This window comes from Rhinatrema bivittatum, chromosome 3, assembly GCF_901001135.1.
Source record: "Rhinatrema bivittatum chromosome 3, aRhiBiv1.1, whole genome shotgun sequence".
Taxonomy (NCBI): Eukaryota; Metazoa; Chordata; class Amphibia; order Gymnophiona; family Rhinatrematidae; genus Rhinatrema; species Rhinatrema bivittatum.
Genome location: NC_042617.1, coordinates 100,366,128 through 100,382,802, shown reverse-complemented (window position 1 = coordinate 100,382,802; position 16,675 = coordinate 100,366,128). Strand labels below are relative to the sequence as shown.

Genomic DNA, 16,675 nt, shown 5'->3' with positions numbered 1-16,675 from the left:
TGGCAGCTGCTGATATAATTACATTTTGTTCTTCCATCCCCATCCTTTAATGTGTTGGAATGTTGATCACTTGCCTCTGTGCCAAAAAAGCTAATTTACTTGCGCTGGTCAAAAGCAAAGGAATGTCGGATGCCGCGCTGTCACGTGTGCGGCATGTTTAAGGAAATTGCCAATTGGTTCGTAAAATGTTGAGATTACTGGACTTCATTCGTTTTGGGGGGGAGGGGGAGATAGAGAACTCAAGCTACTGTGCTGCTTGGCGTGAAAAGCTAATTCATCATTTTAGGTTTGCTGTGACTTTCTCAAAAGAAAAAGTTAGAAATGTACCTTTTTTTTAATGTTTAAATATATTTTTATTTTAAAGGAATCAAGAAGAATACATATGGCACATATGTATCTCTGATACGCACCATATGTAAGAGAAGTTATCACAGTTATAATCAACTAACTGTCTCCTATACCCCCACCCTATCTATTGTTAAACGTTTGAAATGTACATTTTTAATTCAGCTAATGAATGTTTAAAGATGCAAACTATTGGGAGGGTTAAGATCTAAAGCAGTGCGCACTGACAGTCTGAAAGCTTCCCTCTGTAAACATTCATTTGCCTTACAAAGGCATTATCTCTAGCCAACTGCTTGGTTGCTTTTCATGTAACCAACATTTTTCTGACCTCTCTCTACCCTGTTTATGCAGAAAGCATTCAAAGATGGGGGGGGGGGGGGCAGGCAGGTTTTTACCTGGAAAGCTGGTCAGTTTGTGGATTAGGGCGTTACTATACAAGGCATTTCTGTTTTTAAGCAGTTTGTCCTGGGTCCTGCTTTAAGCAAGAACAGGACATGGTCATCCTGTCTTTCAGTCTGGCCATATGTGGGGAAAAATAAGACTGCATTTCATCCACGAGCTGTGGGGTAGATATAGGGTTTTGGAAAGTGGGGTGGAGATGGGGTGATGCTTCATCCCATTGCTCCCCCCCCCCTTTTTTTTTGGCTGCTCTTTCCATGTTTCTCCCTCAGATTCCTCTTCATCATTGACCTATGTGTGGTTTTTTCATTTCCCCCCCCTCCTTTCTAAAAATCCTGACTCGTCTTGATCTTGACCCTCTTATGTTTTACTTTTAATACTCAGATTACTAGATATTTGTCTTGTTTGAGTCTCAATTAGGTTGTAAGCTCCATGAAGCAGGGACTGTTATGTTGATCTGAACAGCACTGCGTATGCCCAGTAGCACTATAAGAACTGTTATTATCCCCCTCCCTGCCCCAATCTTACCAGGTTCCTCTCATCTAGTACTAACTCTAGTGCTATATCTAGTAGGACTATATAAATCAGTAGTAGTGCATGCTCTTTCTTCTCTCGTTTCTTCTGTCCCCCTCCCCTCCCAGTTTCTCTCCATATCCCCCTCTCCTTCAGATTTCTGTTGAGGCATAATATGGGCAGAGTCATAGCAGGGTGGGGAAATGGTGCTCCCTGTGCTCTTGGCTGCCTTCCTCAAAAACTCTGCTTCCCTTTGTCATCCAGAAACATTTGGGGGGTGGTGTTGAGTGAGTGGGCACAGACTTGGGAGTGTGTCCCTATGCTGCTGTTGCTTACCTAATCCTGCCTGCCATGAGGGAGGGGGGGGGGGGAGGCTGGCCTTTTAAACATAAAAGGTATGACCTTTTCCCAGGTATTCTGGGGTTGCATCAATGGTCGCCCTACTATGGTATGGTGGTCACAATGAATTTGTGTTTGTAGCGAGTTGACATGTGCATGGCAAAAATCTGCAAAATCCAGAGGTGTAATTAAAAAACAAAAACAAATAAACAAACAACAAAACAAATTCATGAACTAGTTGTCTGCAGAGACTAATATTTATGGTGCTGGCCCAAATATTTTACAACATGGGGGGTGGGGGGGGACGTCAGGGGATTTGCTAGGGGCAGAAGTAGCCCTAGATAATCTTCCCTTTTATGCAGTTCAGCACATCTCGCGGTGCTAATTCTTGAGCATGTTGGATTCTTTCAGTGCATTCTCACTTTTTTACAATTGAATCCTATAGGCATAGCTTTTAGGGAAACTTCAATTTGGATATGGCAGTGAATACTGCTGTGTGGGAGGAAACAAGAGTTTGCAAAGTGAAGTGGCTCTGTAAAGCTTTCCTCCTTGGGTTGGTACCAGGCTTGATGGTACCACCTTCACACCCAACTCTAGTAAAGCCGAGTACCAATAAGCCCTCTTAACCAAAAACTACACATGCCAAGTGAGTGTCTGCCAAGAGCAGAGACTTCTAGCCATCTTGGTTTGTCACATATTTAAAACTCATTCCTAGCCAGACCGTTTCGTCTTAGGATCTTAACTTTCTGCTTCAGATCAGATTTACAGTGGTTAATTGGGTATGACTTCATCATAGCTCATTACTGATCTGTGGCATTGGACCTTGCTTTGATGGAATAAGGTGCATGGTCTGGATTTTTTTTTTTTTTTTTTTTTTTTTTGTGGCTGCTGATGAATTTAAAGATGTTCAGAGGTCAGTTCTGGGCATGGGAAAAATTAAACCTGCAGTGCAAGTCTTCATTCTTTAGATAAAAGATCTTTGTCATAGATCTGTAAAAGCGGCTGGGGGGATGACAGGAGAGCAGCACAGTTTCCATTCCTTGAAAGGTTTGTATGCTGCTAATAGCGGATTCTTTGCAGGTCATGAGTTATTTGAGCCTTACCTGCGCATTGTACCCGATCTTCCACATCCACAGGGACGTTCGGATGTGCTGCTGACACAGATGCATGGGGAAGCTTACAGAACAGGGTCTAGAGTATTGTTAACACCTTCAGCATTAAACTTGTCTGTATGCTCTATATCGGTGCTTCCTAAACTCTTTGCCAATGTTGACCCCATTTTAGCACTTGAAAATCCAGAGGATGTGGGTCCCCCTCCAACAATCACTCCACTCACTCTCACCGTACTCCAGCTGATGCCTTCCTCAATTAACCTCCTCCCTTCCAGAAGACCTCACTCTCAACCTCTGATCTCTCACCCTAAGCCCTTCTTATAACTTCCAGTTGATCCTCCCTTCTTACATCCCCCTGGTGGATCTTCTGTTCCTTCCTTTCACCTTCTAAAGCCAATGTCCCTCCACCTTATCTAACCCTCAAACACCTCCTGCATCTCACCCCTCCCTTCAGATATTCTCCTCTTCAGTAATCCTCCTGGCCAAGGTGAACATTTCCTTTGAGCCCTGAGCCAAAGGCTGCTGACGGGGGCAACATTTTTTTTTTTTCTTCTTCTTGGGTAGGTTCAGTGGTGGGTGTGAGGAAGAAGATGCAGTGGCATTCTCCACTAACCCTTGCTCAGCCCAGCAGCCCTTTGCCTCCTGACTGATCCCAAACCTGGCTGTGTTTTTTTTTTTTTTTTGCAAGCAGCAGCATCACTACTGAAAGTCAGTATGGGGCCTGTGGGCTAGTGCAAGCTCATGGGCCCTGCAACGGCCCCAATTCCTCATGCAGAGCTTCCTGTTGGCACAGAAACTCGTGCAAGGCCATTGACGGGGAGGGGAGAGGGACCCCATTTGGGGTCCCGACCCATGGTTTGGGAAGACATGTTTTTTAGATGACTAATTCTCCAGGGAAATTTGACATGAAAAGGTGCGTTGAGTTCTGTAAAGGCGGACACCCCTGACTAGATCATAGTGCAGAACTGCAATGGACTTGGGTTTGAATCTCATCCAAGACGGGTAAAGCTCATGTATATAATACACTGAAGTCCGGGGGGTGGGGAGAGAGGCTTTTGCCTTGGCCTTGGCCAGCTGAATATTGTGTTCCCCTGGGCATGCTGTGATGGAGTGTGGTCCATAAAATCAGATATGGGGGATGAGGGTTCTGTACAAATATTTTGTTAAAAATTCTCAACTGGAGTAGGTTTTAATAAAACCTACGCTAAAGACAGGTGAGTGAGAGTCTGAAATTCTTCCGTTTCTATTCGAAGAGGATTGGATTGTTTATCAGTAGCTGTTCCTCCCTTGTGGTCTGAACAAAATAATAAAAAAAAAAAAAAAATCCTGCCAAAAGCAAAACATCCCTGTGCAGCTTTTATTAGAACCGAAACTTGCTGCTTGTTACGCCGGTCACAACACTTTCTTCAGACCTGATGTGGCTTGTCATAGCTTTTTTTTTTTTTTTCCCTCTCTGGAGCTGATCGTGAGCCTAGTGGCGCTGGGATGGGAGCGCGTATGCGGGGGAGGAATGGGGGGGGGGGGGGGGGGGAAGGAGGCTGTGTCGGAGGATCCTGCCACTTCCTGGCTGGTTTGGGGGAAGCCCTCATGGCAGGAATGCGGCCTTCACCACCGCTAGGGGACAAGCCCCCTCCGTGGCTATGTAGGGCGTTTTATCCTGCTTACAGCCCAGTGAGGCTGTCTGAATGAAAAATAAAGCAGTAAATGGGTCTTGGCTGCTGGCCTCGGTATAAGAAGGGTTAGGTACAGGTCTGAGCTTGTCCAGCCTTGCTTGCTCTTCTAAGTATTTTCCCACAGTTATCAGTGAACAAAATGGAATCCTGCTCTTTGACTATGAAACATATTTAGGCTATATTCCAAGACAGCGTCTGTCACGGGCTCGGTTTTCATTCAAAGGCTGCATGCTGTGTCAAGTCGTGAGAAGCCAGTTTGCTTTAGCTTCTTGAAATGGGCTTTCTGCCTACACCTTGCAGGTGTTTACTCTTCAGCTGTTTTGTTTCTGGTAGCACAATGTTTGATCACTTGCATGCATTTCATACAAATGGCGTGCTATCTAGATTTGGCAGTGCAAGTGTGTGTGTGTGTGTGTGTGTGAGAAAGCAAATCTCCTGATTCCGTGTTACATTATCACAGGACTAGAACTTATCTGCCCTTAGGGGGAGGGATCCTCCCTTTGTTGGTGTGAATCCAAGCCACCTTGGTGCGGGTTTTAAGTGGGGGTTTTTTTTAATATTTAGACTACTGTACGGCAAGATGGCCAGTTAGCCAAAAGAGGCCGAGACGATGCAAGCGAGGGTAAATGGGACCAAGATGAAGGTGGGAGCCCCGTAGTGCCTTTTTTTTTTTTTTGTTCTTAGGCTGGCACTGGAGATGAAAGGTGGCGAGACAGAATGGCTGGCAGCTTTCCAGCGTGAAGGAGCCATGCAGTGGATGCTTCTGGTTATTACTGGAATGTTAAGAGATCTCATTGGCAGATTAGCACGTCTGTAATTGTGACACGTCGATGTGCATTTTGGTCTTCCAGCATCGTGGGTGCACAGCCTTTTGATTTTTTTTTTTTTTTTTTTTTGTGTGTGTGTATATAATATATATAGAAAGTGCCTGTGCCCACCCTCCCTGAGCGCACTAAGATTCAGGAGTTCTTTTCCTTCGTTACCCGATACTGGTGGGAGCAGTGATGGTCTAGTGCAGACAAAGGCTTTCAAAGAGGTGCTGAAAGGAGGAGCGTCTCCAGGGACTGCACTGCTGCCGCTCGGCAGGGGGAAAGCCTAGCCAGTGCTGCTGCTTCTTCCTCCTCGCAGAAACAAAACCATCATTTTCTCATGTCAACCTGCAGTGCAGCAAATAAAACATGGAGTATTCTGCATGTGTCCAAATTTGGGGGAGGGATACAATGGGGGGTTTTTTGTTTTTTTTTTTTTAACTGGCCAATATACCACAAAGCTTAAATATAATTGTAAGTATTGTAATCCTGGTTAAGTACGTGAGATGCATTAGTGGTGACAATGACCGGCTGAAGGTGAAAGGTCTCTTCCATCGGACTGGAATAAGGTAGCTTAAAAGGGGTGTAATCTGTTGCTAATTTAAAATCTTAAGTGAGCGAGGAGGAATTTTGTGAGCCTAGCAGGCCCTCCTCTGACCAGATACGTGCTAGAGGCAAGCTTTCTCACCTGTAAGAGTGGCTTGTTTTAGTTTCACTGAGCTGTACTCTTTCTTGTATTTTGCAGAGATCTTACACCTTGCTTGTGGAGGCTTGGGATTACAATAATGACACCAACAGTAAGTATCTAGAAATGTCATTTAACTGGAGCATAATACACTCAAAAGCATGTTGCCTGGTTTTACAACTTTTTCTTTTTTTTCGTGTGGAAGACTGCATCTGCATATGGTTTGGCTTTTACCACATTGTGGTCATCGTGGTAATAGATCAGAGTGGTCACTGTGTTGGTAAAGCAGTCTCTTATGTGAACACTATGTAGGTAACCTGCCAAAGTCTAGAACTGTTTACAGCTCTGGGAGTTAATTGTCTTCATTGCTTCTGCACGGTTACTGTTTCCTGTAACTTTTTTTTTTTTTCCTCCTAAAGGTTTCAGGTCTTGGCTATGAAGGGAATTATGAAGATTGTTTCTGTAAATTTGGGTGGATTTTCTCTTCATTTTAACACCCTCCCAGCTTGCAGAGGGCCCTGCATAGGCCATCAGGGGAGGGTTATTTGCTTTCCTTTTCTGAAAGCTGGACTGTTTTTCCCCTTGCTAGAGATGGTGCTGACAGGTGGGACTGGGGTAGGCTGGTTAGCAAATAACTTGTAAGGCGAACTGTCTGCCTTGGTAATAAAAACATTTGTGTAAGGTTAATGGGCAGGTAGACAGCTGCACTCCATGCACGTCTGCATGGCCTCTACCAGGAGTGCAGCTGTACTACTGCAACCTGTATTTCAATAAAGGACTCGCTTAAAAACAAAGTTAAGATGACCTTCCCTCTACTCCCCTTATTTGGCAATATAAATAGTATTTTATGCACAATTCACCATAATAGCAACACTAAATCCTGTACAGGGAACGGCAATGACTCCACTGAAACCTTGGTCACCAGCCATGATCCCTCCAAGGAGTGATTAGGTGTGCAAATTTTTTTTTTTCCGTGTGAGCAACAATTTTTTTTTTTTTTTAAACAAAGAAATTTTGAGCGCCAGTATTAGCATTGCATTTCTGAATATAGCACAAAGAAGAATTTGAGTGACCATGTAAAACCTGTGAGCATTGCTCCAAAATGTAGGCGCAGTCGCTTACGCACTCAGCTTAGAGGGGACTCTGGTCACCAGTGCTTGCCCTCTTCAGTGTAGATAAAAGCAGATACTAATCGTCTACATGGGACGATCAGATGTGGCAGAACTGTGCACAACGTAATGGACCCATTTACCAATAAAGATGGTAGATCATGACCCATCTGTCTAATAAAGGCTGTCTGATTTTTGACCAAAGGATGCCTAACACAATCCTGAAACTGGGTAATGTCTTGAGTTGAAGATCCTGCTCAGTTTTATTTTTGGGCAAAATCATTATTGGCAATAGGCCTTATATTGTAGAAAAACATTTTGCAGAATAATGAGCCTTTCTCTGTTGTCTTTTAAAGACAGGCTAGAGTAGCTGGGTGACAGATTGTGCTATGTTTGTAAAGATGATAGGTTTTTGTTACTTCTGTAAGGATTGAGGCTTTGTCTTTCTATTGTTTTCTCTCATTGGAGAGGATATTCTTTCTAGAGCATTGGATGCTGCCACCTAAAGTTCTACAGTGACAAGGTTGCAGACTTGTTACTCAACCAGGAAATGTTTAAACCAAATCAAACTTGAAGTAAAAAAAAGTTTAGAACCCTCTTCTTTTTTTTTTTTCTGAATCTTTTTTTTTTTTTTTTACACTTAATTTCAAAGGCAGAGTGTTCATTTTTGTAAACTCCTCCTATTTAGTCATTGGTTATGAATCTAACTAAATCAGGGAGCCCAATTCCTCCCCCCAGCACCACCACCACCCCCACTCACAGCATTACATGGATGCCTGTACACTAGGAATAGAACACCCTTCAGCTGAAGAGTGAATGGCCTTATTAAAAGGTGTATACCTCTGTTTTGGGGTTTCTTTTATTTTCTAAAGACACAAAAATAAGAAATATATTAGAACAAAGGAAGCAATATGGGATTAGATCAAGAGCAGGAAGAAAGCCATAAAATCCACCAGTTGATGTTTTGTAGACTCTGGCTAGTACCGTTGCTTTAGGATACGTTTCTGTGTCTTGCAGCTCCTCAGCAGAGTTCATGGCACAGTGCAGTAGCACAGTTTGTCTCCTGGTCGCTGATGGGACAAAAGCCTTTGCAAATTTAGCATCCTGAGTTTTGACAGCACTCACTACACTAATGGTCTAGAAATATTAATTAGAGGCTGCCTGGCCTTACCTTTCTTGGTCCCATTGTGCCTTCTGTCCCACAGGTTTAAAAATCTACAAGAGTTTATATACTTCTTTCTTTTTTTTTTTTTAATGCAGCACATGCAGAAAATTATTTTGAATCTTTACAAAAAGTCTCAAAGCAGAATATATTTTGTAAGTAATATTAGGAATGGAGTTTTCAATTTTAATGTATTTGTGTGTGTTTTGAGCATAGACTAGAAAGTGCCACTGTGCAGGGTCAAATTTAAGGTTTTTGGTGCTCATGAGCAGAGTACCTTAGTGGCAGTTTCAGCACATAGCCGTAAAGCATGCAGAAGCAGGATCCTCTCTGGCCTTGATATTTGGTGCCGTAGAATCTGGTCCTGCCATTGTATTTAAGGCACCAATATAGTATGTGGGTGCCCTGGAAAAAAACAAGCAATTGCCTGATCACCTTAAGTCAGCAGTACTAGCTACGTGCCCCATTTTCTACTTTTGCTTGTAGTTTCTTTGGATTTGAACCTTATTTTGTAATTTCTCCATTCAGTTGGAATAGCATCCAAATCTTTAATAGTTCTTGTGTGCCTTCCTTCCCTCCCTCCCCCAACTTTTTTTTTTAAATAAAAATCTCATCGGAGTACATTTTCAGCGAGTTTGCTGTATTCTACTTTATGTCAAGGGATCATCGGCACAGCCCCCAGATTTTATTTAGATTCATAATGGTAGGAATTGCTAAGTAGGACTCAGACTTCTAAACACACCCAAGTTTTAATGATCTGAGATCGCGCTAGTCTTTGTAATTGATTCATGTTGTAAATGGCTTCAGTTTTAGATTCTTTCTCTAAGGAAAGGTTTATTAAAAAAAAAAAAAAAACAAAACACCTGATGGAATTTATTTATCCTAGTTATAATAATTGCTGTGTTTCCAAGGCTGTGTCTAACATCTGGAACAGGCTGTCCTTGGCCTTTCAAATTTTGTGCAAGGACCTTTTTGGCTGTTTTATGATAAATCTTCACTCTACAGTTAAAAGTATTCCCAGCAGCAGGTCGTAAGGCAGTGTCAGATCATTTAAGTCACGAGGCCTGGACGACAGAGTGAAATACCACAGATACCTACAACGTTCCGGGCCAATGTGAAATATTATTTTGGGTCATAATTTAAACAGTCACGGGGCTTTACATGCTGGAGAATTTTTTTACCTCTCCAGTTGTCGACTGGAGCTAATGTTAAGTACACTTTCTAAATGACTTGTGAAACACTTTCATGGAGAGAGAGAAAATCCTTAATGCTGTGGCTTACATAAGTCCCCTAGCTCACCATCCCAAAAGATCCATTAAGGATTGAAGCCTGACCTGTCAAGTGATCGCTAGTCCTAAACCCAACTTCCTGAGCAAAACTGAACAAAAAGCTTTTTTTTTTTTTTTTTTTTGTTTTGCTAGCTTGATTTCATCACTGCTTTGCCATCCACAGAAGATTTGAAATGGTGTTTATACCTAGGTTTCTATATATTTTATGGCAGCTATTTGTGTTGTGAAGGGGGAAAAAAAAAGCAGCAGCTTTTAATTAACCTATTGTCCAGCATCTATGGGTTTTTGTTTTGTGGTTTTTTTTTTTTTTTTTAGTCTGTCTGCACTTAGCTTGCTTATTTTAACATGTGCTAGGTAAAATTTCAGATCTTCGGGGATGTGTGCACCTGCGTGACTTCACAAAGCCCAGGTTGCAGGCTTCATAGGCTGGTACGCCCTTCACCATTTAAAAAAAAAAAAAAATCAATCTTGTCTTTATTATAGCTCATGATATCATAGAGAAGGCATCCCATTCTGGCATGATTAACCCGAGCCGTCAGTGGCAAACTCTGAAGCAAAACGCAGGCATGTCCCATTTTGAGTACCAGATTCGGGTCACTTGCGACGAGTACTACTATGGATTTGGCTGCAACAAGTTCTGCCGACCAAGAGATGACTTTTTTGGCCACTACACTTGTGATCAGAATGGCAACAAAACCTGCTTGGAAGGCTGGATGGGGCTGGAATGCAACAAAGGTATGCACACCCTACTCAATTTTTGTCGCTTCAAGCATGTTGCATGCAATAGATACAAACTTTGGACCCCTGTTGAGAAATACAGCATACAAAAAAATTTTCCGAATGTTGGTTGAGTTTAGATGGCTGCTTTTCTTCTTCTTTTTTTTTTTTTCATTGTAAGTTTTTAACACGTGCAGGACAGCTCCTGTTTACTTCCTGAAGGATACGGGAGCAGTGTGTACAGGATTTGAGTTGACTAGCTTTACTTTGCATTAACATAGTAGGTTTTTGGCCCCACTTGCTTAGTTAGGAGAGGATCTGTTGGTAAAATTACAGGGGGGGGGGGGGGGGGGGCAGATGTAGTGCCATAAGGCACCACCTACCTTCGTCTCTTTCCAGAAGAGTGCACAAAAGAGACCTGTTAAGTCTTGGATTTGGTAGGATTACAATAGTGGTTGGAGATTAAAACGTTCCCACGAGCGTGTGGCCATAGGAAACGCAGCATGCTGACTTTTTTTTTTCCTTCCTCCACCCTCTGGTTTTGCAGCTATATGTCGTCAGGGATGCAGCCCCAAACATGGCACTTGTAAATTTCCAGGGGAGTGCAGGTAAAACCAGCAACTATGTTCTCTTTTTTTTTTTTGTTCAAAATCACCTAAAATCCTTAAGTGTAAAAAAAAAAAAAAAAAAAAATTTCCCTTGATTTTGTCATCTTGGGCGTTTGAAGTGCATCTCACTTTCTCATGAAGCCGAAGAAATAAAACTGAGCAAGAGATGTTTTTAATCTTAACTTTTTCTCAAAGTATTGATTGTGTGCATGCTAATTTTGGTTAAAATGCAGGGCTGATTACAGACCTTTCACCGGCAATTCACAATATAGTATTACTTTTCTTCCCCCCCCCTTCTTATTCTATCAATAGGCAAAAGTCAAGCTTTCTTTAGAATGGGATTAGTGAAATCTCTTGGTTCCTTTGCTGTTGGGAGCCAGGGCCTGAGTGCTGAGAGGTTAATAGCTGGGCTGGAATCTTGTCAGTAGATGCCGCTGAATGCAGAGTTCCACTGCTGTGCTTTGAAGCCAGTTCCATTCTGGCTAAGCAACAATGAAAACTGGAGCTCAGATATACCCGAACAATTTTACAATTAAATTATCGGAGCTCTTTGGATTCTTATGATTTTAGTTGGCAATTTTATAATGGGCCTCGTTTAGAAACGGGGTGCTGTGTTCATGGATTTTTAATAGAAAGGATAAGTTAACATGTACAAGTTTTGATATGGACATGCTTCCAGATTTCTCCTGGGAAATGAGCAGTAGGAGTTCATAGCTGGCTATTTTGACCGGGCTCCTCCCTGCCTCCTGCAGGGGTTCATATGGAAGGCCGCCCCCCCCCCCCTTCTATGGAAAGTGGGCCTGGATGTACTACACTTGTAGTTACAGTGAAATCTAAAGGAACTGTGCACGAAGCTGCATTCTTTATAAGATCATGTACAAGGAAGTCCCTTGTTTTAAAGGAAGCAAAATAATTTGACTTCCTTCCCCCCTCTGCCATGGAATTGAACAGGGAAGGGGGTGTGGTACCCTACAAATAGCAGGCTTTAGTACATCTTTTTTTTTTTTTTTTATTTTATATGCACATGTGTAAAAGGAAGAATTTTCTAAAGTACTTCCAAATATAAGCAATATCGAGCTTTATCTTGTCACTGTTAACGTGGCATCCAAAATCTGATTTGCTAGTTATGTGTTTTTTTTTTTTTGTTTTTGTTTTTTTAACTGCACGGGTCTCTGCTATAGTTGCTTGCTTACACTTTTTTTTTTTTTTTTGTTGTAATCTAACACTTTCTGGATTCAGTCAGATTTGGGAGTATAATTAGCAGCGCTGAAGTGGTCCAGATGCTAGATCTTCAGCAGAGGCTAGCAATAATGATTTTGTGCTTCTGTCATCAAAACAGACGTGCCTTGTAGGGGTTTGCTGTGTCCCAGCCAGAACAAGAGGCTCTGTTTAGCTGCTTGGTTCTTTCCTAGGCCTTTCTCTGTCTAAGTCTTACCTCCCACTCGTTGCCCAGACATGCACTGGGGCTCCTATTTACTTAAGGTGCAACTTTCCCACGCTTCATTTGCATAAGTCTTTAAACAGAATCGTCCTGATGTCAAACTTAGCTACAGCAAAAAATGCCTGTAGCGCGAGTATAGGAATTGGAAAAAGTGAGGGGGGGGGGGCAGGGATAGAAAAGCAAACCGACCATTTCAGGCCTAGTTCACTTCATTAGAGTTATGTCTTGTATCCTGTGTCTAAATAATGTTTGGATTATATTTCTGTATTAAAAAAAAAAAAAAGAATCACAAGACCCAGATGTTCTTGGTCACAAGCATACTTAAAATATCCTTTTTCCCCTTGGTGCCAGTGATTATCATTGTCAACTGTCATCTGCCAAAAATACCAAATTTACTTATGATTCATTACCTAAGCAAAAGGACTTTTTTAATTTCTCATGAGAAACTTGATCGTGTGTATTGTTACTGAACCAGGACATCACTCCATTGGGTGAATATTTTTTATTTGCAGTTTTCTTTTGAGGTCACCCCGTACCCTGCTTCGGTATGTCCCAGTTAAAGAAATGGTTGGATTTCTAGGGTTTGCGCTCATTGTATTGCACATGGATATGAGGCCTTTTAGCTGGGTCTGGTGACGGTAGGAGTTGGCTGTAGGGGAGAAGAGGTTACTGTTGCTCATCTAGGTGCATCCCTTCTGGCTGGGTGATAGGGGTCAGTGGGAGGAAGGGGGGCCTTGCTGGCAGCTGTGTGAAGTGCCTGATTTTACAGTTTGGGCGAAGCAGGAAGAGTGGCCTACTGGTCTAGAGCAATCTGCCGAGAATCATGGAAACCCCTGGGTTTGATTTCCCTTTCTATCTCTTCCCACACACACATGCTCCTTGTGATCTTGGGCAAACCGCTTTATCTCCTGATACCTTGGGTACCCACTTAGATTGTAAGCTCTTTGGGGCAGGAACTTACTGTACTTGAGTAGTAACAGGGCTGCAAGATGCCTAGATTATTTGAAAAGGTGCACTTTAAAAAAAAAAAACAAAACAAAAAAAAACAGGCTTTAAAAATGTTATTTTTAACTCTGACTTGAACTTTGCCCTTTTTGAGGAATACAGAAGACAAAAATAAAGCGAATGGAAACTTGCCTCCTTTCCCGCCTTGTTTAATACACAATATTTTGGCAGCAGAGGGATTGCAGCTGAAAGGGTTAAACTTGGCTCCAGGTGCTTATCCATGAGCCTGCTAGGTTTTTGACTTTTTTTTTTTTTTTCTTTCTCTCCCTGGCATGAATTTGCTGGGCAGGAAGCAGCTTTGTGAGAATGTGGAAGGGCCACCTTATGTGTTAAGGTTTGTTCTTACAATTCACACAGATTGCTTGGGGGGGGGGTAATTATTACTGTTGATGGACCTTAAATGCAGCAGGTCCCTGGTGTACACAGGTCTCCCCCCCCCCCCCCCTCCCCCCAATAACACAAGGTTTAACAGGCAGTGTATCTTACAGAGAAGAGGGCTTGTTATAGGAGAATTGGCCTTTCTGTAACAGATTTGTCCATGACTGACTCTGTGGTGTGATTTCAGTTTGACAGTAACCAGAGGTTTTGTTGTGAGAGGGGGCAGATTTGTGTGTGTTTTTCCCAGCATGAGTGGAATGGATAGTCACCATGCCCGTGGATTTTTGTTTCCTTTTTGTAGAAAATCTCCCTGTCCTTCTGTATAGCAGAAGAAGGGAGCAACCTGCATGTGGCTCTAGAAACCCAGAAGCTGCCAATGGATCGCGTTGCTTCCCTTGCCCTTAGATCAGAATTTCTTGTATGGAGTTTAAAAAAAAAATCTACTAAAATGTTCAAAGGGTTTCAAATATAGTAATTTAAATGTTCCTAAGTGTACAGGCAATAGGAATCTAGACTGAGATGCAGAACTGTTTAACAGCTGGGCTGCCGAGAAGACCTTTTTACTGTAGGTGTCATAATGTAGTCAGTCAGCACTTTACTACGGGTCTGTGTCCAATATTTTATTTGTTTTGTGGAAAGAGTGGTTAAAAGGAGTTAAAAATCTTTGACTCCACTGAGGTTTTTCATGGAGCCATTGTGTAAAATGACTTTTTTTTTTTCCCCCCCAACCTCTTCCCAATTCCTCATTCACTCTGACAGAGTGTAGAGATTGATTTGTAGTGCACACCCACCCTCCCTGTCTCTCTTTTGTGCAAGGCTGAGAATAGAGCAGTATTGTGCTCCGTGGCACCACGCTGGGTCTCCCAGAACAGTTATTCTTTTGTGAGATGGGCTGGCTTGGAGACCCTGGCAAAACTTCTATGATGTTTGTTTACAAAAAGCTGTCAACCCCCTTGGATGTAATAATTTTAATTTTAAGAAATTCAGATGCTTCTCAGTTGCGCATGCGTGTGTGTGTGTATATGTATGTATATATATATATATATATATATATATATATGTATTTTGTAAAGTAATTGTTGCTTTTTGTTGAAAGGTGCCAATATGGTTGGCAGGGCCAGTACTGTGACAAGTGCATTCCACACCCTGGATGTGTGCATGGTACTTGCGTTGAACCATGGCAGTGCCTCTGTGAAACCAACTGGGGCGGTCAGCTCTGTGACAAAGGTATTCAAATCCATATATATTTGTGTGTGTAATGTAATTATCTAGGGGTTTTTTTTTTGTTTTGTTTTAAATTGTGATTGGCCATTTTGCTGGAGCTGTCTCCTAGTCTGAAGCATGCATCTTGTTGTGTCTTGTGGATGTTTGCTTGCCTGTACATGCTTGATGCCTGGCTCTTGACGTAGTGATGGGTATTTAAACAAAAGGAGCGTGCTTCATTGGATACGGATGCTCGATTTTAACAGATCTTAACTACTGTGGAACACGTCAGCCCTGTTTGAATGGCGGAACCTGCAGCAACACTGGGCCCGACAAGTATCAGTGCTCGTGCCCTGAGGGCTACTCCGGACAGAACTGTGAAATTGGTAAGTGATCGGATATCCGTGCTAATTGCTGCCTTTCTCCAAGAATATGCATTGTAATTGGTCTTCATAATGCTGTGGCTCAGTTAGCAAAGACATTGAATATTTATTATTTTTGCTGTTGTGTTATCTTGGAACACTGGAAACAGGCTGCCCAAGCGTGGGGTTATTTTTTTGTCGATTGGATCTCTAAAGTGGAGCATGCCAGAGCATTCTGGGAAGTGTAGCTGCAGCTCTTAAAGACTGTGTGCATGGGTGGAGGGACCCTCATGAATCAAACTATTTATTCACCTTTTAGTAGCTATTTTTCTAGTAATTGGTACCCTTAGAGGGCTAAAATCTATGTAAGATCTCTTGGCAGGGCCTTGAGCAGATATAGTATGGTGATTGTTAGGTTAGCGTGAAAGATTTCCCGTATTTGACATCATGTGAAAACAAGGCCCTGTGTTTAAGGCAAGGTGGATGGTGCAAAGAATGGGGAAATCTCAGACAGGTAGAGGGACATACCTACACTTCTTGTTAGGAGGAAAAGTTGACAGATCTTAAATTTGGGCGCAAACTTCCTAAAATTTTTTTTTGTTTTTTTTTTGTTTTCGCTTAGCGGAACATGCATGCCTTTCCGACCCCTGTCACAACGGAGGGAGCTGCTTGGAAACCTCTCTGGGGTTTGACTGTCAGTGTGCCCGAGGCTGGTCAGGTCCAACGTGCACTTTTGGTACGTGTGCTTTTGAACAGTGGCGAGGTTAACCTCTGCATCATTGTGCGTTAATGGCTGCGATATGTGCTAGACCGGGTTATGGATGTCACCATTTCTAAGTGGTTCTGCCTGCTAACTTTCACTTCTCTGTGGTGTTGCAACAGTGGCTTCATTAATGCATTTTATCCATTTTCTCACACTTTTTTTCTTTCAAAACTAGATATTGATGATTGTTCTCCAAATCCCTGTGGCCACGGTGGAACATGTCAAGATTTAGTTGATGGCTTTAAATGCATTTGTCCTAGTCAGTGGACTGGCAAAACATGTCAACTAGGTAATGTTTTTTTGGTTCTACTTAATGTTAACTTTTTTCCTTGTGCTGGTCACATTTGAAAACTCCTGAGCTCTTGCACTGTCCTTTATTTCTAGTTTAGCAGGCTAAACTGTTTAAAGCCAGCAGTATGAGGGGAGTGCAGCTGTTTTACAGCAAAAATAATTCAACCTGTATCTAAACTGATGATGTAAGAGTGGTTTCACGAGCTCATGCTTGGCTCTGTGGGAAAGCTGTGATATCTATTCAGCCGTGTCAACTCCTCCAGACCAAGAAGTTTACAGCTGGGCTCCAAAATGTGGATGATCTCGGGAAGAATGAGCTGTCTGCATTCTTTATGCTACCGATTAATCTGCTTCTCCAGCGGAGCAGTGCTCTCAAAAACGCTTGACTGATCCCGGCCATTCCGTGTATTTCAAGGTTTCAGCAAGTGGTTAGGCAGTAGTTAATAAACTAGCATGCAGACCAGCTTCTCAA

The 16,675-nt window shown here is 42.4% G+C and overlaps 1 protein-coding gene across 2 annotated transcripts in view; it reads left to right on the top strand.

The window, feature by feature from the left end:
* JAG1 (jagged canonical Notch ligand 1) overlaps window positions 1–16,675 on the top strand; it is a 50,853-nt gene that overhangs the window by 10,410 nt on the left and 23,768 nt on the right. For both annotated transcript variants that reach the window (XM_029593542.1, XM_029593541.1), the window contains exons 3-9: window positions 5,936–5,987; window positions 9,919–10,170; window positions 10,700–10,760; window positions 14,681–14,811; window positions 15,054–15,173; window positions 15,772–15,885; window positions 16,088–16,201. In XM_029593542.1, coding sequence (XP_029449402.1) covers window positions 5,936–5,987; window positions 9,919–10,170; window positions 10,700–10,760; window positions 14,681–14,811; window positions 15,054–15,173; window positions 15,772–15,885; window positions 16,088–16,201 — 844 coding nt within the window. The remainder of the gene's footprint in view (window positions 1–5,935; window positions 5,988–9,918; window positions 10,171–10,699; window positions 10,761–14,680; window positions 14,812–15,053; window positions 15,174–15,771; window positions 15,886–16,087; window positions 16,202–16,675) is intronic.